Source organism: Astyanax mexicanus, chromosome 16 (genome assembly GCF_023375975.1).
Source record: "Astyanax mexicanus isolate ESR-SI-001 chromosome 16, AstMex3_surface, whole genome shotgun sequence".
Lineage (NCBI taxonomy): Eukaryota > Metazoa > Chordata > Actinopteri > Characiformes > Acestrorhamphidae > Astyanax > Astyanax mexicanus.
Window position 1 is genome coordinate 23075263 of NC_064423.1, and position 25301 is coordinate 23100563.

The 25301-nt window shown below is 36.0% G+C and overlaps 2 protein-coding genes across 2 annotated transcripts in view; both read left to right on the top strand.

The window, feature by feature from the left end:
- The first annotated feature begins 533 nt into the window (after positions 1–533).
- Positions 534–15721, top strand: LOC103028477 (interleukin-6 receptor subunit beta-like). The gene is made up of 15 exons (XM_049465962.1): positions 534–609; positions 1403–1484; positions 1966–2046; positions 2778–2910; positions 4446–4606; positions 6001–6161; positions 7789–7948; positions 8147–8229; positions 8826–9057; positions 10521–10715; positions 10925–11026; positions 11129–11272; positions 12163–12294; positions 13765–13861; positions 13964–15721. Exons 3-15 carry the CDS (start codon positions 1977–1979, stop codon positions 14061–14063), a joined length of 1770 nt encoding a protein of 589 aa, XP_049321919.1. The 5' UTR covers positions 534–609; positions 1403–1484; positions 1966–1976; the 3' UTR covers positions 14064–15721.
- Positions 15722–19568: 3847 nt separating this feature from the next.
- plpp2b (phospholipid phosphatase 2b) overlaps positions 19569–25301 on the top strand; it is a 31413-nt gene continuing 25680 nt past the window's right edge. Inside the window, exon 1 of the mRNA XM_007233278.4 lies at positions 19569–20031. Coding sequence (XP_007233340.1) covers positions 19971–20031 — 61 coding nt within the window. The 5' untranslated portion in view covers positions 19569–19970. The remainder of the gene's footprint in view (positions 20032–25301) is intronic.

Consider the following 25301-nt stretch of genomic DNA (forward strand, 5'->3'; position numbering starts at 1 on the left):
CAGCAATGGAAGCAACTAGAAAATTGCTAGTTAAAGCCAATATAATTATATTGAAAAACTTCAATATAATTATGGTGAGTGACGGGAAAGCATGGAATGATAGACTACCATCAGTGTCTGTGTGAAAAGGTGGGCAGACATTATGTTTTTTACACTGTAGTTTCAGCAAGTACTTTCAAAGTACTAGTAACTAATTTATTTAAAAAAAAACCATCCAAACAAATTCATATCAGTGTGAAATCATTTTTCTATAGTAATGATAATTTGTCATTGTGTAATAGCACCACTAGCAATATGCCTATAGTCCTTCTGAATATTGATGCCTTTACTCAAGTACTTTTTTGTCTCTGGGTTTTCATTTGAGCAATATTTCGAGAACCCATTCATGTAATTATTACTGTCCTGAACAGTGTGAGTGTGTGTGTGTGTGTGTGTGTAGAAGTGAGTGTGAGAGAGAGATCCCTCCCACCTAGTGACAGTAAGGGGTTGGTGCCTGCAGATATGTTTGTACGGGTATAAACATGTTTAGGACACTGATTTGAAGACACACACAAGCTCATCTCTGATTTCCTGCAGTGACAGCAGCCCAGACTGCACTAAACTGAACAGGTAATTACAACATAATTCATATATATACTGTATTTTTTTTTTTCTGAAATTGATAAATTGACCAATATACAGATCTGGAAAAAATGAGACCACTTAAAATTTTTGGTAAAATTTGGATTTTACAAAATTGAAAACCTTTGCAATAAAATAAACAGGAAGATGGATGATCACAAGCCATCAAACCAAGCTGAACTGCTTGAATTTTTTGCAGCAGGAGTGGCATAAAGTTATCCAAAAGCAGTATGTAAGACTGTTGGAGGAGAACATGCCAATATGCATGAACACTGAATTAAACACCAGGGTTTGATTTTTGAACTCTTAAAACTCTATGAATATATAATGTTTTCTTTGCATGATTTGAGGTCTGAAAGCTCTGAATCTTTTTTGTTATTTCAGCCATTTCTCATTTTCTGCAAATAAATGCTCAACAAATGACAATATGTTTGTTTTAGAATTTGGGAGAAATGTTGTCTGTAGTTTATAGAATAAAACAACAATGTGTTTTTTTTTTTACACAAACATATAAATAGCAAAATCAGAGAAATTGATTCAGAAACTGAAGTGGTCTCTTAATTCTTTCCAAAGCTGTATATCGATCAAGCAGCCTCTGCACACTTTATTATCATTCTTCTTTCACCCTATTATTTGCACTGCAGTGAATGCATGGTGGTGGTGTACGAGGTGTTAGGGTGTGTTGTGCTGGAATGAATGGATCAGATACTGCAGCAGTGCTGCTGGAGTTTTTAAACACTGTGTCCACTCACTGTACTCTCTACTGGACACCACTGCCCAGCTGCTTCATCTTGTAGGTGTAGGAGACAGAAGCTCTAGTCCTTCATCATTGCTTATCAGACACTGCACAAAGGACACTGCTGGTAGACTGGTAGACTATTCCTCATTTAAATTTTTTTTATTTGAATTTTGTCATTGAGATCATGGATAGTTGGGAAATGTAATTTATGTATTTTATTGGTTCATTGATCATGTTGTTTCGATTAGTGGGGTCATCTTATTTGTTGGTTGCCACTGTATATACAAATGATAAAAAAACATTACAAGCAGAATATGAAATGAGAACAGTGTGTTTATGAATGTTATCTCAGTTTGGGAAATATGGCCTTTTGAGAATATGACCCCATGAGCAGATAACTGTTTACATACTGTATCTGTATCTGTTTCAGTTGTTCCTAATTAGTTGATGGCCATGTGTTTTACACAATGTCTTCCAGTAACATCTACCAGTTCCTTGACAGGCCTGGAACAGTATAAATAATGTTTCAGATGTTGCATAACAATAATTACACAATCGATTTGTTGTGATAAATAAATGTGATGTTTTTTTAACCTTTAACACAGGATCTGTACACATGAAGACAGCTATGGACTTTGTCAGGATGATAGTGTTTTATCTTCTCAACAGACCATTAACAGCATCAGGTTTGCATGATTATGTTTAAATATCTCAATGTAATGTATTTTGAATATATTTTGGCTCTGAAAAAAAAATAAGAGACCACTTCAGTTTCTAAATCAGTTCATCTGATTTTGCTATTTATATATATATATTTTGAGTAAAATGATCATTTGTTGTTTTATTCTATAAACTTCAGACAACATTTCTCCCAAATTCAAAATACAGTATTGCCATTTAGAGCATTTATTTGAAGAAATGGCTGAAATAACAAACAAGATGCAGAGCTTTCAGACCTCAAATAATGCAAAGAAAACAAGTTCATATTCATAAAGTTTTAATATAGAACTCATAGAGTTCAGAAATCAATATTGTTCTCCTCTCCAGTCTTACACATGGCTTTTGGATAACTTTATGCCACTCCTGGTGCAAAAATTTAAGCAGTTCAGCTTGGTTTGATGGCTTGTGATTATCCATTGTCCCCTTGATTATATATATATAAGGTCTTTAATTTAATAAAATCAAAGAAGCTCATACTTTTTAAGTGATCTCTTATTTTTTTCAGAGCTGTATATCCATTTAGCTCATTTTTAGGAAGACACCTGTATTTTGTGTTTGCTTGTGTTGTCTTTGAATAATATTTAAACTAGTTTAATGATCTAAAACATTTAAGTGTGACAAAAACTTACAAAACCTTACAAATACTTACAAAAACACTTTTTTTTTTTTTTTACACCACTGTAAAACTCTTTCACAGAGTTGCTGCCAGAGTCAAGGTTCTCACCCACAAATCTCGAGTGTGTGTTCTTTGTTTACGCAAATGTCACCTGCTATTGGACACCAGGAGTTGATGCTCATCCTGATACAAACTACACCCTAAACGTCAGCCTGTGAGTATGCCATATGCTGAAACGTGACTGTTTGTATTAAGGAATATTAAATATTAAGTATTTTAACTTTGTTGTGCTGATAAGAAAGGATCAGACACAGCAGTGCTGCTGGAGTTTTTAAACACGGTGTCTACTTACATCTTGTAGATGTAACAGATAAAGATGTTATAGATTTGGTTGACTTTACCTTATTCTATGTAATGCTTTATAAACTAAATCCAGATGTAGGAAAGCTCCCAGTTTGTAAAAGAAAAGTCCCCTGTGGTTCTTTCTCTGTGCTGATAATTCTTAGGAAGGTTGATAAGAGTCAATAACAGGATGTATAAGCGTGCAAACCTGGCTGATCATGGAGATCTGATCAGAAGGGGGCAGATGGAGCAGATATATATATATACCCACCCATGATATGGCATCATTCCATGGCCCGTAGAAGAGATATGCATTAAAGATATAAGCAAAAACAGCAAATACACTGTATTGGCAAAAGTATCCACTAGATTGCATGATGTGAGCTGCTCGGCATTGAAACCCATTCCATGAAGCTCTCTAAGATCAATTTTAGTAGATCGATTTTAGTACATAGGCCCCCAGACTACTAGTGCAACCTGAAAGGGCTGCAGGTATTGCCTCACGATGCTACCAGTAGTGATAAAAACTAAAAAAAGGCAAAACTAGAGTATTTGTGTGTGTCCACAACCTAGGGGATTGTCTTGCTGTTGCCTCTCTGGTGCATGAGTTGTCACTTTCATTTGCACCAAAGAAGGTGAACTTGATTCACAATCAGTTATGCTTCTAAATTGCAGATGGAAATCCCTGAAGTTAAACTGACTGTGGCTACGTTCACATTACAAGGCTGCAGTGACTCAGTTCTAATTTTTTCTCAATGTGGCTCAGATCTGATTTTTTCATGGCTGTGTGAACATGCCAATTCAGATTTTTTCAAATCAGATTTGAGTCCCTTTTATACGTATCCGATCCATGGACATGCAACATTAATGTGAGTAGTCGAATCGAAATTCATGCTTCTTTTTCCTTTTAACCATGCGCTTCATGCTTTTCTCTCGTACCCACACATCTCTTGGTGCAGCTGTGCAAAAACAGCAAAAGAAAACCGCCTGGCCTTTTTTCTCCTCCTTGATCTGAGCATGTACCAGCTGTTAGATCTCCACTCGAGCAAAAGATGCTCCACAAATGAGTTGCTAACACATCCATTTCCCTTTATAAAGCTACGAGTTGTCTCTCAAATTTGACGTTTTTTGTTGATGGTGAAGAAAGAGACGTTTATACACGTATCAATGTGCGCATGTGAGACGTTTCCGGGACAGATGTGTTCACATTACACACAGATACAGCTCACTTACATTTGTGAATGTGGACCGTCAGGATAGCCAAAAATTGAATTAGGCATTGTAATGTGAACGTAGCTTAAGTTGTACTGTGATGATCAAGTGCTCTGTGTGTGTGTGTGTGTGTGTGTGTGTGTGTGTGTGTGTGTGTGTGTGTGTGTGTGTGTGTGTGTGTGTGTGTGTGTGTAGGCCTGGGTTTAGTCTTTCTCAGTGTAACTCGTCTCAGCCCAACTGCTCTGTTCCTATTCACTCTCTGCACCGGAACTACTGCATTCAGGTCTTTGCTCACAGTAAACAGCATCCGACTACAGTCAGCTCTGAGATGCTCTGCCTGAGTGGGATTGATGCAGGTAAAATCCACAAAACCGCGGAGTCTGTAAAGTACCATATAATACTAGAGATTACACACACTAATATACAGCACATACAGCAGTCAGGAGACTGTGCTGTAGCTCAGTAAAGGTATTGATATATATATATACAGAAGAGCAAAGGTTTGGTTGCTGCTCGCTCTTTGAACTCTATGCACTGTATGTGTTTAGTTCCACCAGCAGCTCAGCTGATTTACTTTAATGAAGCACTGCTTTAATAAATTAGGTGCTGGATGATCATAACCAATTCTGGCCTTCTTTAAAAAACAACAACTTTGTGTTGATTCTATGGTATGGGGGTCACGGTTCGGTACGCGCAAACGCACGCAGAATACACGGTACACCCGCTCTCTCTCGTGCGCTCCTCCCCCCCCCCCCCCCCTCTCTGTCTTATGCGCGCCATATCTCTATCTCTCTCTCTCACGCACGCGCCCTGTGGCCTCTTTCTCTTGTATGCGCGCCCTATCTCTCTCTCTCTCGCGCGCGCCCTGCTCCTTCTTTTTCTTCTGTGCGCGCCCTATCTCTCTCTCTCTCTTTCGCTCTCTCACGCGCGCGCTCTATCTATCTATCTATCTATCTATCTATCTATCTATCTATCTATCTATCTATCTATCTATCTATCTATCTATCTATCGCTCTATCGCTCTCTCACGCGCGCGCCCTCTTTGTCGCGCTCCCTGCGCCCTCTTTTTTTTGTGCGCCCTATCTCTCTCTCTCTCTCTCTCTCTCTCTCTCTCTCTCTCTCTCTCTTTCGCTCTCTCACGCGCGCGCCCTCTTTTTCTTTTGAGCGCGCCCTATCTATCTATCTATCTATCTATCTATCTATCTATCTATCTATCTATCTATCTATCTATCTATCTATCTATCTATCTATCTATCTATCTATCTATCTCTTTCTCTCACGCGCGCTGCACCTTCTTTCTCTTGTGCGCGCCCTCTCTCTCTATCTCTCTTTCTCTTATACGCGCGCCCTCTTTATCGGGCGTGCTGCGCCCTCTTTCTCTCGCGTGTGCGCTCTTTCACACAGCAGGAGAGAACCCTGGTTTCAAGCATTTAATAATAAAAGAGCTCGAGCCGCTTTACCACATTCCATCCCAAAAAACAAAACATGATTATCATAAAGTTCCATTGTTATTATGAAATTAATAAAGGTGAGGTTGTACAGAATGACCAGCCTCTTTATTTTTTCCACCAACATACCGAAAACGTGCCAAAAACGTACCGAACCGTGTGGTTCATACCAAGGTGTGAACCGAACAGTGAATTTTCTGTACCGTTACAGCCCTAGCTTAATATTAGTGATTTAAAACCATTTTAAAGGCCTTTTGTGATTACAAAAGTTTCTCTTTTCCTTCATCCCGTCCTTCATCCAGTGAAGCTGCCTGAGCCGGTGGGGTTCACAGTAACACCAGAGAAAGACCGACCACAGTGTTTGAGGTTGAGCTGGTCTCCTCCACAAAACTTCCCTTTAAGCGATAAGACGATCAACGAAGGCTTTCTCCTCTATGAGCTGCAGTACAGCACACCAGAGCAGGTCACACACCACACTGGGGAATCTTTGGACACACACTTAAATAAATATGAAGATTGTGTTTGTTTGGGTGTTAAATTATATACTTCATCTCCTAATGAAAAACTAAATGTAACAAATATTTCAATGTATTTTATGGTGTAGGTGGGTTCATTGTACATAGATATTCCAAGCTTTAAATAGTTGGGAGTTTTTCCAAAACGTTCAGTAATCCACTGCTTAAATGTTTGGAACAGAGATTCAAAAATACTTTTTTTAAAACTTAATTTTCTAAACATTTTTTAAACTTTTAAATAGTGATTCTCAAATTTGTACGCTGAAATTTTAAAACTTTTTAACAGAAAGCAGTGATTCCAAAGTTTTAAACATTTTCAGATTTTGAGATTCCTTCAATGCGACCATCTTGGGTCGGTGTATCATTTATCATTTGAATTATCTGACCAATTGAGGCTAATTTCAGTATTTAAAATATAGATGTAAAAAATAATTTTTATTTGGTAACACTTTACAATAAGGGTACATTTATTAACAGAACGTAGGATAAAATATCTCAAGTAATTATTGATTGACACTGGTTAAAATATTATTAATAATTACAATATTTTTAATATTTAATAACTTATTTCGCAATTCTTTATTAATTACATTTTTAATAATTAAAATGTAGTAATGTTTAATTAGGTCTTAACTAGTGTAAAATTTTAATTAGTTGAAACATTACTTAACCAACAATGTTTATTATTGTGGTAAATACTGTTATTTGTGACCCTTGTTGTAAAGTGTTACCTATTTTTGTCATTTAGTATAGTAAAGAAGCAATTTTTTTTCCATTTTCCAAGTAATTTTATTTCTGCCCCTCACAATCTGAATGTCAGAACAATTCTTAATGCGATTTCAAGTTTTCAATTTTTCATTTTTTCTAAAATTGTGGACTGCAGAAATTAACCCTTTCAGACCCTGCATTCATTACAATGAACATCATTTTGTTTATTTTTTTAAACATAACACTATTAACACAATTAACACAAATAACACATTAGAGCTGTTGTCCATCAGAATAGACCATGTACCAGCCAAGAACAAGTTTATAAACCAATGAAATAGTAACTTGGCTCCGCCCACTACACTGGAAAAACACTAGAAAAACAGTAGGTTAGTACCATAGCCATAATGGGAAAGTAACAGCTAATTTTTGCTAATTTCATGTGATTTAGGGCACTTTTTAATCATGTTTTACTGGTTGGGGATGGTTCATGAAATAATAAAGTTAATTTATTTGAAATATAAAATATTAATATGAAATATAAAATATTACACACAGGTTTCCAATGTAATGGAAAAAACAATTAAATATTTTAGTTAAATGGATTTATTTGCTATATAAGTTTTATTGTAGAATATTAGAGTCTTCTTTTCTGTGCATTACAGACAAAAACAGCATTCTTACATTTTTCCCCATCACTGGAGATAATTCATGTCTGTAAGGGTTATAACTGAAAAATCTAATAAAATCCAGTTTTTTTCTAAATGGGCAAAAAATAAATAATACGGTTTTATAACCAAACAATCTAATAAATATTACACTGACTGACTTGTATATTTAATTGCTCCTGTCTCTGTTTGTTACTAGTCAGAGACGCTCAGTGTGAAAGTGGATCTGAGAGAGGAGGTGCAGTGTGTGTTTTCGCCGTGCACTCAGTACAGTGTGAAGATGCGCTATTGCAACAAACACACCCTCGTTCACTGGAGCGCCTGGAGCCCCACTGCTACAAACCGCACTGAGGCCGAGGGTAATGCACTGCACACGGACTAAATTAATAAATACAGTTTTTTAAACACACCCTTATAATGTTGTCAACACATTTCTACAGATATTTCTTGACCAACCATTAATTTGTTATATTCTTTGGGATCAGTAAAGTACCTGTCTATGTTTCTATCATTTCATCCATTTATCCATCCATCCTTGCATGTGTGTCATCCCACAGCACCTGCCTTCATCCCTCAGCTGTGGAGAACAGTTCAGTCAGCAGGTGTTGCAGGATTAAGGCTTGTGACATTGCTCTGGAAGGTGATATGTGTGGCCTTTTTCTACAATAGTGAACAGGCTGCACTGATTAAAGTACAGAGAAACGTCCCTCCGCTTCAGGAGACTGAGCAAACATCCTCATCAAATGAACTAAAATGCAAAAGAATTAAATAAGAGTGTCTATTATTGCATGAAAGCTAGAATTAGCAGCACGTTTAACTTGTGACGACTCTGTGACGCTCAGCTTGTCCAGAAATGCATGTTGGTGATTGGTGTGGTGCAGTGGATAACTAGGGTTCAATTCCTGGCCTGATTGACTATGCTGCGCTACACCAAAAGGAGTCCTTGCTCATATCTGTAATAGAAATAGCATTGTAAGTAGCTCTAGATAAGAATGTCTGCTAAATGCCATTAATGTAAATGTAATGCACATGTGAAAGGCATGTAAGGGGAGCCCAGGATAAAAAACAAATGCCCAGTCTTGCATTAATGCTGCTTTAATGTAAGATTAAGGCAAATCATACAGTATAACACTAATCAAACAATACACACAGTGCAGCTGTCAGATCTTATGCAAGAGATTCACTACTAAATAAAACCTCAATATTAAAAATGTATTTAATGTGTGTGTGTCTCAGGCGAGGTTGCAGCAGCAGGCAGCGTGTACAGCAGTGTGGTTCAGTGTGCAGTGCAGGGTGGTGGACTCTCAGGCTGATGTAAGTTCAGGGGACTGTACTGACCTCAGCCTGACCAACAAATCCTGCCAACTCACTATCCCTCCAGAACCATGCACCTGTACACTCACCATGTCCAACTCTGCAGGCTCCGCCCCTCCAGCCACCATCACCATACCCAGCCAATGGGAAAGTGGTATGTACTTTATACACTTTTATATAATATAGGATTTTTTTCATTTTCTGACCAATCAGTAGTATGTGAGCAGCATAATTATTGCTGACCCAGGTGAGCAAATGCACACACAGCTTGTGCAACACCCATGAAGATGCCAATAGAATTGGACTCTCTAAAGCAGATTACACCATTCCAATTAATCCCAGGAGTGATCTACGTGGATATTAAGCTGTGGAGCAATGGAACTATATTTTTTGGAGAGGTAGTTCTTTATCCAGTAGAGACAGTTAATCCAACAAAAGCTGGATAAACTCTTTTAGTTCAATTGATTTTGAGAACACAGTGAAGAAGGTGTGAGCATTTTCAAAATTTTAATTCCATTTGAATTCAAGATGTCTGCAATCTAACCACCCAAGCTTTAGCATTAAAGTTGCTTAACAAAAGTGTCCAAATTCACTCAAAACTATGCATATTTGTTGTCTACAATGCCATGAAAAAGTAGCCAGTCTGCCCCTTACAGATTTCTTCTGTTACATACATTTTCAGATTATTAACCATTTTTTAAATGATGAATTTATTTATTAATGGAAAAAAGCTATTAAAACAAATCTGGCCCTATGTGAAAAAGAAATTGTTTCACCCCATGAATAAACTATGATTACCTACATTTTTTTTGGAAAGCTAAGTTTAATTTTAATTTTAATTAATTTAACAACAACCAGGCCTGATTACAGCCAAACCTGTAAAATCGACAAACCACTTAAATAGAACCCGTCTGACAACATGAAGCAGGATAAAATATCTCAAAAAGCAACACATTATGATCCGATCTGAAAAAAATCAAGGACAGATGAGAAAACAGTCAGTCTAGAAAAGGTTGCAAAGTTATTTTTAAGACCTTGGGACTGCACCGGACCACAGTAAATGCTATTATTCACAAATGAAAAAAACATGGAACACTGGTAAACCTTCCCAGTAGAAACCAGCCTACTGAAATTACTCCAAAAGGGCATGGACAGCTCATCCATGAGGTCCCAAAAGAACCCAAAACAACATCTAAAAAACTCTAGGTTAACCCACTTTAGTTAAGCTCAGTGTTAATGATTCAATAATAAGAAAGAAACTACATTTAAAGCCTAAAACCGTTGCTGACCAAAGGGAACACAAAGGCATTTGCCAACAAACATCTTGATGATCCCCAAGATTTGGGAAAATATTCTGTTGGCTGATGAGGCAAAATTGGAACTTTTGCATAAGACTAGTACATAATTTTAGAAAAAGAACATCATACTGAAAGGTGGTAGTGTGATGGTTTTGGGCTACTTTTCTGCTTTAGGACCTGTTACACTTGCTGTAATTGATGGAACTATAATTTCTGTACTTGGGTTCTGTGGCAGGACAATGATCTGCAGAAACAAAATAAATCTGTGAAATACTTTTTTCACAGCACTGTAAATATTGTAAAATATTGGATCATACAGGTCAGACTTCACTGGTAACAGTTCAAGTGACCCCGCTGGATGATCTCACTCTGAAAGTTCAGTGGAAAGCCCTGGAGTCCCCCAACATTACTGGGTTTATAGTGGAGTGGTGTAGAACAGCAGACAGCAGCCGATGCCAAACTGAGCCTTACTGGCAAAGAGTGGACCAGAACACATTCAAAACCATTATCACAGGTATGATCATCACACATTTCATTCTTACACTTAGTACACTTGGTCAATTTGTATCACTGTTTTCAATTATTAAAAAACTGTTTAATGAAGGATTTATAGACTGATCTATAGCTGTAAAATGCTATTTCAAATGATTAGATAAGATTTAGAAAAAAGTTATATTAAAAGTAAAAATGCTTCATCTTTTAACCCTGTTTGTGTGGATTAAGAGGGTCTGAAGGAAAATATAAGCTATTCTGTGAGTGTGAGAGCAGTGCATGCAATGGTGTCTGGCCCTGGCATTAGAGTCCTGACCTACACTGGCCAAACAGGTACACACACACACACACACACACACACACACTACAATCTATATAAGGTCAATTCACTTAACTATTGTGAGTTTTTATTTTGTTTTTATTTCTTGTTTCCAGCACCCTCTGCTGGTCCACAGCTGTATGTTGCAGAGCACGGCTGCTCATATGTGGTTCTGCGCTGGAGTGCAGTTCCCTTGGAGCTTCGCAATGGTTTCATTACCAAATACACTCTGCTCTACCAGACTGAAGATAACTCCATACGTGAGTACAACAAGCCAGAGATAAGCACATCATAACAGCAGTAGCAAAATTATGTATGGGAAAGCATAATCGTGTTTATATGCATAAAAAAAAAATTAAAACCAGTGTATAATACTAATAACATAAAGCTAGTGTTACACATGGTGTCAATTAAAATAAAGAAAGAGACCACTTCAGTTTTTTTGATTTTGCTATTTATAGGTATATGTTTGAGTAAAAATAACATTGTTGTTTTATTCTATAAACTACAGACAACATTTCTCTAAATTCCAAATAAAATTATTGTCATTTACAGCATTTATTTTCAGAAAATGGGAAATGGCTGAAATAACAAAAAAGATGCAGAGCTTTCAGACCTCCAATAATGCAAAGAAAAAAGTTCATATTTGGTGGAATAACCCTGTTTTATAATCAGAGTTTTCATGCATCTTGGCATGCTCTCCTCCACCAGTCTTACACACTGCTTTTGGATAACTTTACGCCACTCCTGGTGCAAAAATCAGTTCAAGTAGTTCAACTTGTTTTGATGGCTTGTGATCATCCATCTTCCTCTTGTATTATATTTAAGAGGTTTTCAATTTGGTAAAATCAAAGAAACTCATCAGTTTTATATGGTCTCTTTTTTTTTACTTTAATATAATTTATTTATATCTATAATGATCAAATGTATAATTTATTTACATTATATATTATATTACATAATAGTGTACTTTGTACTTTATATTATTTTTTATATAATAACTACAGTTTATGTGACCAAGCTGTTGCGAGTGATATATGAAATGATATAAAAGCTACATTAATGATCTTATAGGAGACACACCCACACAATGAATGTGTATGTGCTACACATGAGTGTCTGTCTCACTCTGACTGTGTGTGTGTTTTAGGAGAGCTGCTGGTTTCTGAGGACTCTGAGCAGTACACACTCCGTGATGTATCAGGGCTCCTTAGGTTATATATGAAGGCCCACACTGTTGCAGGACCAGGACCAGCTGGACCCGTGCTCTCTGTGTCCATAGGTTTGTTCTAATATACAGTGCTTTATTATTTGTCCTCTATTGATCAAAAGAGTGAAATGTTTAATATTTTATTGTAGAGAGAAATGTTTCCACCAAATATAGTACACACAGCAGATTCAGTGGTCTATATAAATATACAAAAATGCAGACAGAATTCAGGGTTCAACTTGTTTGCTAGCGTTTTAGTGGTACAGTAGGCTTTTATCCATTTTTCTACACACACTGACGTGCCAAAAGTCATGGGACAGGGCACTAGTATTGTTAATACAAAATATATAAAATATTGCACTGACCTGCAGAATGTGGGACAGAATGTGGGGTCAATTTGCTTTTCCATTTGCACAGATAATTCTAGCCAAATGCCGACAGTCACAGTTATGACCAAGCAGTGTGCTGTCCACTGTGGGTGGTAGTGTATTTTTATGGTACATGCGATTCTGTAGATCAGTGAATATAACATGCCTGCTCATCAAGCCTCACTCAGACACCAGTTAATCACGTTGCCTTGCTGTGAGCATATTGACCAGTATTCAAACTCACTCACAAAAAACCCACATCACAAACATGTCAATAAAATTAATATTTCATGATTGACATACTGCTATCCCTTGACTTTTGGCATTTCAATGTAAAAGTAAATTATACAACCAGAAACAACCTAAGCAGTCCTGTTTGTCTAATTGGGAACACTTTACACGTTTTTAAATTATTTTTAATTCAGTTAAAGGCATTAAAAGTGTTTTGATGTACAATGTAGAGAAATATACAAATGATTTATATATATTGGTGGTGAACCAGTGGAACCAGTGGTCACAGTATCTACATTTAATTTGCTATTTTGAATTATTAGTGATCTTCCATGTGTCCTCTGAAATTTGTAAATAGGTAACATAATACTATTGATGGTACAGTTCAGGTTTCCTTTGCATACTATTTTACCTTACTAAAAGCATGTATTAAAATAAAATAGATAAAATAAAAAGATATATATTAAGGTTTACACCTTTCCAGCTTTTAGGTTTAAAAAAAAAAAAAAAAATATATATATATATATATATATATATATATATATATATATATATATATATATATATATATATATAATATATATAATGTTTAATTCCCATCCATTTTATTTATGAAATAACTAACTTTCTGTAATGCAACTTTTTTTTTTAATAAAAATGCATGGTTCCTTTCATTCACCACCACTGTGAACAGTACAGATTCCTTCTGAACTGTTTCTCTAGAATGAAACATTTTACACCAAATCAGTCCCGGTAACACTATTTACATGTATACCATGCATTTATGCATTAATTGTGCAGGTATTTTGAAAAAAAATATTAAATCTCCCCTTAATGCAGGTAAATCTAGGGCTATTATGGCCTGTACATACTAATAATATTTTTCACTAAGTGATCTAAGATCTCTCTATATCTTATGTTGTCTAATCTGATGGGTTTACAGAGTCATGCACCTCTGCACTGAAAATCACACTGATAAGCTGTGTGCTCCTGCCAGGATTCTCTGTGCTCTTTTACATGTGCTGGAAATTAATGCAGAGGTAAATATCTTACGATAATACACTTACTGTACTCATACTGTATTAATAAATCCGTTTTATATCATTGATAAAATCATTAACATGTATTTGTGTCCTCCACAGGATGAAACAGCGTATCTGGGTTAAAGTTCCGGACCCAACGCAGAGCAGTCTGTATGACTGGCTTTATCAAACACATATAAAGGAATCTGCAGGGGCATAACCAGCCACCAGGGGGCAGGTTCATCAAGAAAAGAAACCAGACACAGTTTACTGGATGTATTTATCTTATGATAATGAAGAGTCTCTAGGATGATTAGATACAGAAAATGTCTACTTTCACTTTATTTTTGTAATATATAATTCTATATATTTCTATTTTATATTTTCACAGTGTTTATAATAGAAAATATTTGTTTAATACATTATTGGAAATATGTAAGACATCGTAAGAGATCATAATTGTTATAATTGTTATCTTTGAAATTAAGCAATCAAGATTTTAGCTTTAATTAAAGGGGTTTTAAAAATACAAATATTGCATTAACCATTATTGAAGGATTACAGTCATAAATTCTCTCCATATTTACATGTTTAAATATAATTAGACCATTAACTGATAATTGATAAGCAGTTTAATGACCAGGCATAGCACGTTCCTTCACTATTTCATAACAGCTTAGGGAAATATGAGGTCTGAAGCTGAGTGTAAGTGCAGAACTTACATTTGCTAGCTGTTAACAGGAGCTCTCTATATCAGATACAAAACAGAAGTGAATGATGCCATCATCTGGCACATTCCCTCCTACAGTATATCTGTCAAATAGAAGTTTCCTATAGTATCTGTCAAATAGTGCCGGACTGTAATTGTTCAAATTCATTTGATTAATTTAAATTCTTGTTTTAATGCGATTTTCAAAACAGGATAATCAGACATTTTTACATATAGAACCTGCCAGAGGATTCTTCAGTACATAGGTGTGTGCTTCTGTTAGAAACCTGTAAATAACTCTTATTTGACAGTGATTTTCAAATTTTGAACTTTTCCTTAAAGAAATATACAGAATATGAGGAGTTTATTTCTATACCTTGTTCAATATTGAATCTGCGTGTGAGGCTAAAGGTAGCTACTTACTATTGTACTAGAAATAACTAAATTAAACAATTGTATTTATATTGGGTTCATTTTGTATTGTATTCAAGTTGTATTGTGATTCTTTAGGTTTTGACTTCTTTGACAATAAGCAATACTTTGCATATTTGATAGCTCTCTTAAAGGCCTATTTTGGTGCAGCTACAAATAAAAAATGAATAAACAAATATTACTAATAAAACTATTATAGTCTTATGGTTAGAATTACCCGATGTTAGTTTGTCCAACTACTTTTTGGCCTCTGAAAAGGGAGTGATTGTGTAAAAATGGCTGTAATTCCTGGTTAAAGCAGTATTTTTGTTAAAGCCTTCTATATGACAATCACATCTTAAGTGGTTTATTGAGGAGGTTAAAGAGATGAAATAGCATTATTGTCTCAAATATTTGTAAACATATGAACCTACTAAGTGTTCTGCGCAGAGGGAAGCTCTTGTCTTTTAATCTTTATCTTTGGACTACAGGCCAGACATCTTCCAGGAATGGCTGACCTCTTCTTTTTCTGTTCACTTGTGATTTGTGTACTTGGGTGTTCCTTTGCTGTGCCCAAGTTTTATAATGTTTTCGTCCATTTAAATCTATTTTCATTTCTCTGAGCAGCTTTATATATCTTATACATTTCGAATGAAAAATTCCCAAACCAAACCCTGCCACACCAAATGATTACTTTGTTAAGGTGTGTTACGTTCTGTATCATCTTAATTAAAGACTCTTGTCAGGCTGCTTTTTCTGTTTGTGTCACTTCTAAGATTAACATGTGTGTTCATGATAACATTTTTAAGACCTGTGTGGGCCAGGACCTCTATTGTTTAGTGTCTTCCATGGTGTAACATGGGAGGCCTTGATAGTTATTTAACCTCTTAAAATGCCTTGTCCCGTATTCAGGCTACAGGTGTAGGTGATATTAAACCCTTTTAATGCAGTAAAATAACTTATTTACATTCTGAAAATTTGAGGGCTTTAAAATCTCCTACAGGACACTTAGAGAAAAGCTGCCTGTTCACTCTCTTCTCCACTTAATAATTTAAGATAAGTAAAGGGAATATGTTTGAAAATAAATGAAAAAAACGTTTTTTTTAGAACAGTTTTGAGAACTGTTTGATATATATATATAGGGAAAAAATATATATAACTAATTTTAAAATGAAGTTTGGGAAAGAGCCAATTTTCAGATTGTATTCATTATATTTTGACTTTAGCAGATTTACTTAAATATATATATATTTTTATTGCAATTATAATTTTACTTTTCAGTAATGTTCCTTATCAAACATGAAAGTTTTTTGTGTCATGCTTAAATGGAAATCCTCAAGATTTAGTGGTGTAATGTCAGGCAGACAATTGACAAAAATCCTTACCTGTTAAGGGGTTAAGAAGTTCAGCTAGGTTTATTACTCAGCTACAGACAGGGTTGCCAGGTTTGTTTGTCTGACAATCCAAGATTGTATATTATAATAACCATGATAATAAAAGTATGATATTAAATTAAAGAGGACATTACTAAACTAATTGTTTGTGTGCTTTTGTATCTTCACTGCCCCTCAACTGCCCCTATTAACTTTCCAATTGTAAAAAAAAAAAAACATCCATCTGTGTTTTCTGTCAGCTAAAAGAGTTTAATCTCAGAAATCATATATGCTTCTATCAGCCTGGGTTTGGATGACTCCCTAATTGTTGTGTCACAAAAAGGAAACTTGCATAGAACCACCCTGACACAAGATAAAATAAGTGTTGTTGACATAAGGAAGTCTATAAACATGTGCTCCAATTATTTAAGCAATAATACAAGCAAAAATATTACCTATAGTTTAATGTGCACAGCCTTTTGTCAATCCAATTTTATTTACTTTAGACAACATTTTATGTTATTCTGCAAACCCTCATTGAAACTCTTCATAAATCCTTACCCTTTCATTACATTGAGTAAATAAATGGTAGCAAATTAAAGAAGTTGCAATCCATCCCATTGACACAACAAAATAAGGAAATAATCACTTACTTCATGTGGAAGTGGGAGTCAGGGGGTGCGCACAGTACAACAGCTGATCTGTGGGTCAGTTATGTCACACTAACATGAGGAGCAATGACCCTCCAGACTGAAAGGCTCTTTGTTTTTTATATAAATGCATATAAAAGAGTTATGTTACCAAAACAAGTAAAGGGAAGAGATAGCAAAGCACAAAGTTAGTGTCAAAGGTCACAGTAAAAAGACCTCTGTGTTTTAATGAGTGTTTTAAGGTAACTTTATGAGTAAGAACAAACTTCATATATGCTTCTGCAGACATAGAATTAGATGATTGTTAAATACATGACTGACATGTGATGATGTAACTATCTGTGTTTATGTGACTAGCTGTAGGCATGTTGATTGTGAAACCCAAGAAAAAAGAGTGGGCTTTTAAAAAATCATATAGGGTAGCTGATTCATTTAGTGCTGAGTGGAAATGATACAGTAAAATGAAAAGCAATGTTTAATAAAGTATATGTATAAAGAGAAGGAAATCACTTTGTAATCAGTTCCACATTTCATTTCTAATTCCTCTTTTGCGCTTTGATTTTTATTTTTTTACCTGAGTATGAATTTATTCTACCTACCCAAAAAACTGCAAGAAAGCTGAGATTTGTATGCATTTTTTAATCCAAATTATTTTCAATTATTTTGTGTCTAACAAATAAAAAAGATAATTTAACTTACTCAGTGTTAGTGGTTATAGTAGCATAATTAGGATCAATAAATGAAAAAAAAAAAACAAATGTAAAAATTTGTATACTAGTGTTAGTATTCATCTACATAACCATATCAACTCTATCTACCTATCCATGCATAAATACATAAACCTATGAGGAAGAGTCCTATTTAAAAATGCTTAACGAAACCGGTGACAAATGGTTGCCACTCGTCCGGATCTTTATGAAAAATAGTTTGAATGTGTTTTGAAAATTAGTTTTAAAAAAAACTGGTTTGGATCAGTTGTCATAAAGATTCAAAACTTTTTCAAAAGTAGTTCGAATCAGTTTTTGAAAAGATTTGGATCTTTTCAAATAGTAGCCTGCTAAAAAAAAAAAATCCAACTCAAGATCAGCTGGTCATACTACTATGCTAGTCAAAAGCTAAGGAGCTAGTCTACCAGCATAGGGTGTGTAGTTCCAGTTTTGAAAAAGATGTGAATCTTTTTGAAGTAGGTTGAATCAGTTTTTCTAAAAAAATGTGGTTATTTTAAAAAGTAGTTTAAATAATTTTTAAAAAGAATAATATCTTGTTTAATGTAGGTTGCATCTGTTTTGAAATAGATTTGAATCTTTTAAAAAGTATTTCAGATCATTTTTTAAATATTCTAATCATTTTAAATGTAGGTTGAATCAGTTTTCAAAAAGATTTGAAGTATTTTAAAGGGGCATTAAAAGCTAATTAATTGTTATTTTAAATGTGGTTTTAATAGTAGTAAAAGTGTAAATTAAATGCTGGATATGAAGAAAAGCTCGTGTGCCTCTGTCTGTATATTGAACCTCTGACACGCCTCTCTCTGACTGTGGGTGCGTCCAAATGCGGCTCCTAGCTACCTTTACTAAACAGCGTGTCAAAAATAGTACACACCTACAGGGGCGCTTTTATTAACACAGCGCGCGCCTGCGTGTAAGAGCGTTAGTGAGAGAGCGCGCGTGCGCGCGCGTGTGTATAGTACAGTAGTATGTGGTTTTGGACGCAGCCCGTGTTTGCTGAGCTGGGCTGCCTTTCCAGCCAGAGTTGCCAGGTTCGCGGTTTTCCCGCCAAATAGTCTTGTTTGAGAATCCAGTCGCACACGTCTACTTAGTGATAAAACTATTGCATCCGGACAGCAGTTGGTCTCGTGACATTGTGTTCAGTAGCTCCTCCATTTCCACTTGTTGTGTTTACGTGGATCTCTATGACAAATAGCTATTTTATTAAACGAGAGGTGGTGAAACTCAGAGATGTGCGTCCGGAAGGCTCTAAAATCACCGGATGACCACAGAGTTCAGCAAAAAACAGTAGGTAATTCAGCCTTTTATTTTCTCAGAGGACATGTGAGAAAAACAAATACATGGTTGTTCCGGACGGGAATAAAATTACAGGACCCCATGTAAAAGAGAAAATTACCCCAGGACCCCTGAGAATTAATCCTATCTGGATAGGACTGTTTTGTGCTACTTAAAAAAATTATGAGGCCTTCAAAAAAAAAAGGGTGTTGCCTTGGATGTTAAGTCAACACGGTGGGCAAACGTGTACAAGTCGCACTAAAATTAATCTTCCAAGATTGATTACAACAGTAAAAACCAGGGAGAGAGATGAAGAGAGAGAGAGAAATTACAGTGTAACCAGAAATCACAAGGCGATAAAAAAGTTAAGGAGTGAATAGAGTTCAGGAGGGTCAAGAACAGAAAATAGTATAATTTAAATTCATTTTTTTGCTTATTATTCTGCTATTAAATGTTATTGACTGATATTTTGGGCTAGCTTAAGCTTCTGGAGGGCGGGTTTTAGACTGCATTTGGGCTGGGTATTTTTATTGGACCTGGCAACCCTGACTCCAGCTCTGAGAGCGGTAGGTGGAGGTGGTGCGCAGAGGAAGGGGAGGGGAGGAACACGGTGGCGTGTGTGTGTTTTTTATGGAAATAAGCGGAGGAGATAAGAGGAGAGACTGAATATCCACTTCCTATAAGACTGGAACACGAAGCGGGGAGGCTTTTCTTGTAGTGGAGGTGTTAAAAGCGGTGTGGAGCGGATCTGTTATAACTTTCTGAACTCGGGAGAGGAACTCCAGCGCTTCTCCTCCTTCTCCTTTTCATTTTCCTTCTCCTCCTCCTCTGTGGTAAACAGAGCTGGGCAGGTAGAGCAGAAAGAGCCGGAAAAACTCGCAGCGCAGGTTGGCCTGTGTGCGCGCGCGCTTTCATTCTTTCAGTCTTTAACTAAATGATTTAATCCAGATACGCGTCTCCAGACTTGGGACAGAGGGAAGAGTCATGAAGGACATGAGGAAAAAGAAGCTGTTCGTCCTGGTGGACGTGCTGTGTGTGATTGTGGGTGAGTAGATGGTCCATATTGAAGATATCTAGCTGTTAACTCCAGCTAACCTATCTACACACAGCCCCTGTACTTTTACAGTCGAGCTAACTAACTACACACACAGCCATATAAACACCAACCCTGACACAATGATAACGCTACTTAGTTTAGCTTGTTATTTTGGTGTTTTTTCCAGTTTATTTTAGTCTTCAATTAGACCAGGTTCGCCGACTAGAAAATTATGACCTTTGGTAGCTAATCTAGCTTAGTTAACTTCGTGTCCAGGTGTCATTTTACGCTAAAGCCTCATACATCTACTCCAAACTAAAGCAGAATAATTTAATTAAAAACCACATACCAGCCATTTAAATCTGACCTAACCTACTCTAGCTCGTGATTTGTCATGTCTTTAACCTGCTGCCACAAAATAATATCCCATTCTTCTCAGACTTTTGCTTACTTTTAATATTCACATAAAAGCTAATGACTGTGTTGAAGCTTTAAAAAGGCGTGGAACCATATTTGCTAACTCAGTGCCAGGGGCCATGTCCATGGATATGTTTGTGTTCAGTTCAGGTCTGTGCTTCTCTTTATTAACAAGGTTCAAACCAATTTTACTTCACACAAAGTCTGGAAACTAGACCCAGCATAGGTTTTGTTTTCCACAACATTGCAAAATCATAAACATAAACATAAACCTGTGCAGCTTAGTTGTAAACAAAGCTTATTACCTGTCAAAGACCTGTCCATGTGGATCATGGATCATCATCTTTGTGGTGTATCTCAGCTTCTCTTCTTGGATACAACTGTGCATCTTCTCTGTTTGTTGTGTTTGTGAAATGCAAGTTATGTACTGTTTATGTTTAAGTTCACATGCTAACATAAACTACATATTGGGGATCTGATTTTAAATATTATCCCATTCTTCTCAGACTTTTGCTCACTTTCAATACAAGATGGCTAAATGACAGTGTTGAGGCTTTAAAAAGGTTTGAAACTAACTTTTGCTAACTCAGCCTGTTTGCTCAACTCTGGCATATACTACATCTTGGGGAATCTGATTTAAAATAGGCAGCATTCAGTTAATCAGATAACTATAACCCAAAGTCAAGTCTATCCTATCAAGTAGGAAATATGCTGAAGGGTATTCATATTAGACAGTCCTCAACGTTGGGCATAATATATCTGGCTAGCTAAGGAACCCTATCTTGTGAGACACTCTCAACTCCTCTTCTTGGATATGACAGTGCACATTTTCAGTTTGCAGGCCTTCTTTTGCATTACAACAGAAAAGATATGTAACAATACAAATTTCTTCAAGGTTTGGTGCAGATTCTCATTTTAAGGTCAAGGTTAATGTTAATATTTTATTATTTTATATGTTTACAATGTGTGTTAATGTATCTATGTGAAAAAAATGATGTATAAGCTTTACTTTTTGAAAAAAAAAACATATTAAAGCTCTTACAATCATTGGTAAGTAATATATATTTTTCTCTATCTTAGTGACAGCCACTGACATTTTAAAGTTTCCTACATTTGGATTGTATTTTCAACACTGATAAACATCAAAGATGGTTGTTCATTTTTGGTGAGCCTGTAAGAGCTTGTTCAGTAGGACGATGACGTAAATAAACACGAGAGCTGCACTCTGACGATTATAGGCATCATGCATTGTGTCTGCGATTCTCAGCCTTTGGCTATTAATTCAATTACACACACATGAGTGGAGCAGGGAAAGTGAGTAATGGACGTGTGGAACACGCTTCAGGCAGATCTTCACACAATGAGGGTGTCAGGATTCCTTTCAGTGATGAGCACAATGACTCCTACATAACTGTGGACTCCAGTACTAGGCCTACATACCTGAATGTGAATAGTCAGTCTGACTTTGTTGTTCTTGCTGTATCTCAGGGGAAGATCGTATAGAGAATGCTGTTGTATTTCTGAGAATGTGTTTGTAGTGTTTTTGTGCAAACTGCTGTTGAGACTACTGTGCCATGTTTGACTTAAAGGGCTTTGGTTATATTTCTTACATTTACTGTGTAGACTGAGAAGCTGAATGTTGCTGCTTTGTGGAGAATTGGGCACAAAATTGTAACTTTAGCTGTGGTTTTGCATTGCAGTAAAAAGCTGGAGTTTTTTTGCCATTGTTTACTCTTCTGGTGACCACATTTTCATGGTTGCCACAGCTAAATATTTACTGAGCTGTCAGAGTAAAGGCTTAAAATTAAAGAGGTCTCAAACCATTTTTGCCCTCTGATTTTTTGTGTTTTTCTAAATACTAAAGATGCAATAAAGCTGAAATTGATTTTAATGTTAAATTGAAAGCTGTAGTATTTCTAGGTTAGAGGGGACAAAATATTGTGATTAATGCTCAGTGGCCTCCAGTTCACTAATGTTTGCACGTCGCAACCACATTCTTCAAATCCCACTGAAGATTGTCTACGTAGTTCAAGTCAGGCTATTGTGATGGCCATTCCAGAATCCTCCAGGACTTCTTCTGAAAATAAGCCTTGGTGGATATTTAAAGTATGCTTGGGATAATTGTCCTTTTGGAAAATCTAATGTCACCAAAGCCATAACTTACTCAAAGCGAGCAAGATTTGCTTTTGGTCTTTTTTCGAGGATTTCCTGATAATTGATTGAATACAGATTTTCAGTGCCAGAGAAAGCAGAGTATCCCAAGAGCATCAGAAGCACCATCATGCTCCACTGTAGGCAGGGTGTTTTTTCAGCATATACTTCAGTCTTCTTTCCCAGAGTTTTAAATGGCCTGACATCTAGGAGAGTTCAGATCCAGCACTTTAAAGTAAAGGGTATAGTACAATAGTAATGCATGGTTCTCAAAAATAATTATTTGACTAATAAAAGTAGCAGTATTGGTGCTATAAAGGTGCTATTGGTGCTACATTTTAAACTGTCCCCAGAAAACATTCAAACTTACTTTCTTACATTCAAACTTACTAGAAACTTTCAAACTCAGTTTCTAAATTCTACATAGAACTGTTGCCTAGATTGAAAAAACAATGATTCTCCTCAAGGCCTTTTTTGATTTACCTGAATTTGATTTAGAGGATATTGGTAAACTAAAATCTGATAAATGTATAAGATCCTTGAGAAGCTTAGGAGTTCTTCAATTTGAAACTGTGGAGAAACCTTGAAGTACTTCTTGAAGATTTAACATTTTGCATGGTGGAAGAACACTAGAGCACTCAGAATGTTGCATTTTCGTTGCTTTTGTAAAGTGTCCATATTTTTTCGGATTTTATATAGATTGTATGTACATGAGATCCAGTCTAATGTCTTTAAACAGGCCTGCAGTTGCAGTGAGCTCACATTTAATTTTTTTTACTCTCAGTTTTTGTAGAATAACACATCTAAAACTCTGGGAGTGCAGATATGACAAGTTTTCATTTTCCACTTTAAAGCAGTTCCACCCTGAAGATGTTTAAACCACTTTGTACCTTTCAAATAACACTCCTCACTGCTGTAGGTTGTGGATAATTTCAGTTTATGGTTCCTCCACCACAGAGAGGTAAACTGAGTGCATCTATGCAAATATGTGAGGAACCCGGCCCTGATCCTGCTCATCCACTGTATCACATGGCTGATGTTTTCAGTAGTTATTTGATGCGGATTTACAGAGCCGGATTTGCTCTTAACATGTTCGGATATGTTAATATGAAGAATGTGACTTCTTAATGTGTACATGTTCACCCCTGCTATGAAGGAATATGAGTAGTTTTCATTGCAGTTTGAATAATGTTAATGTGATATATCCACAGTTCTGATGCTGGTATTAAAATAAGACATCTGTGGTAGATGGTCCTTTAAGTTAACCTTAAGTTTTATTGACCAAATTGTGTTGTACTCCTGAATCATGCACCGAAAATAGTTGACCTATTTTCCATTACCCCCTATCGGTCATTATCCCTTAATAATTAACCAGGTGTAATGTTTTTCTCTTGGTTTGGTTTGTTTTCACACAAAGAAATATCCAGGTGCACCAAAATACATCACAACAAACCATGTGAGAACATTCTCTTCACTTATTGGTCAGGCCTGCCTGGGACAGGAGCAAGAAAGTATGTTCACTAGGTTGTCAATAATGTTTGATAAATACTTCTAAATTGTAGGTTTGTAATATATTTTTCCTGAAAAGCTAGGCAAAAGGAATTTGGACTATTTAATATTGAAAATAATAAAAAAGACAAAATTAATGAAAACCTTTTGGAATAACATGCAGTAATTGGCCTTTAGGCAAATGTTTCATCTTGTTTCGTTTTGTTTTTTATTCGAAGTTCATTTGTGACTAGACAAAGGTCTCCTTGTCTTAAGAATCTCTATGTGGTTACTAAATTCACACCTGCACAGATAAACAGCATCAACTGTGAAAGTGTACCAGAATCAGATCAGACTAAAAAGAAGAGGTATGACAAGGTGGGAAAGACTGGTGGCTATCCTATTCAAATTCAGAAACAGCTCTAATTCCAGAGGAACATTTTATTGCTGAAATGTTGATCATTAATATCTCAGGAGACATATTTTAATCCTTACTTGTTGGTACAATTTCCCAACTAAAAGATTAATGATTGAATCACATGTCTTAATAAAATACAAAAGTTTAAACAGTAGAAATTATTTTAGAATGCAATATGTAGTGTGCAGCATCAAAACTAAAAAGTCTCTTAATCTATGGATGATAAATAGTTTAGTACATATTGAGATTTGATTGTGTTATTGTGACAAATATGAGCACAATGTGAGACTTCATTGAGATCTACGCTAAACCTCAGGAGGTGAAATTTGAGCAGTGGGAGATTTATGCTTGGTCTGTCCAGGTCTTTCCATCCGATCTCAGAGTTGTTTTGGAGAAACTGCAAAGATATGAAAGTTTAGATTTTTTTTTCCTCTGGGATTTAAGTAATGGAAATTAAATATTAAAAGGTTCATTTAGTTTTAGTTTTTAATCTCCAGGAAACAAAAGCAAGTTGAAAACTACCTCTCAAGTCATTCTTGAAAACCATCAAAACAATACTTTTAGCCTTGAGGTAATGTTGGACATCTGGCTTTTAACAAAAGGTGGGAACTTTTCCACCCAGATGCAGGTGCACTGATTAATCTGTTTTCAGATGAATAGCTGAGTCTCAGATTGCTGAAGCAAAAACACAAAGGCCCGATCGTGGGTCCAGCCAGCTACTGGGGAAATTCTGCAAATGTGCAGGACCCGACCACCTCTGGCTACTTTAATCCTTTTCCCAGCCTTGTGTTTGACATTCTATCCA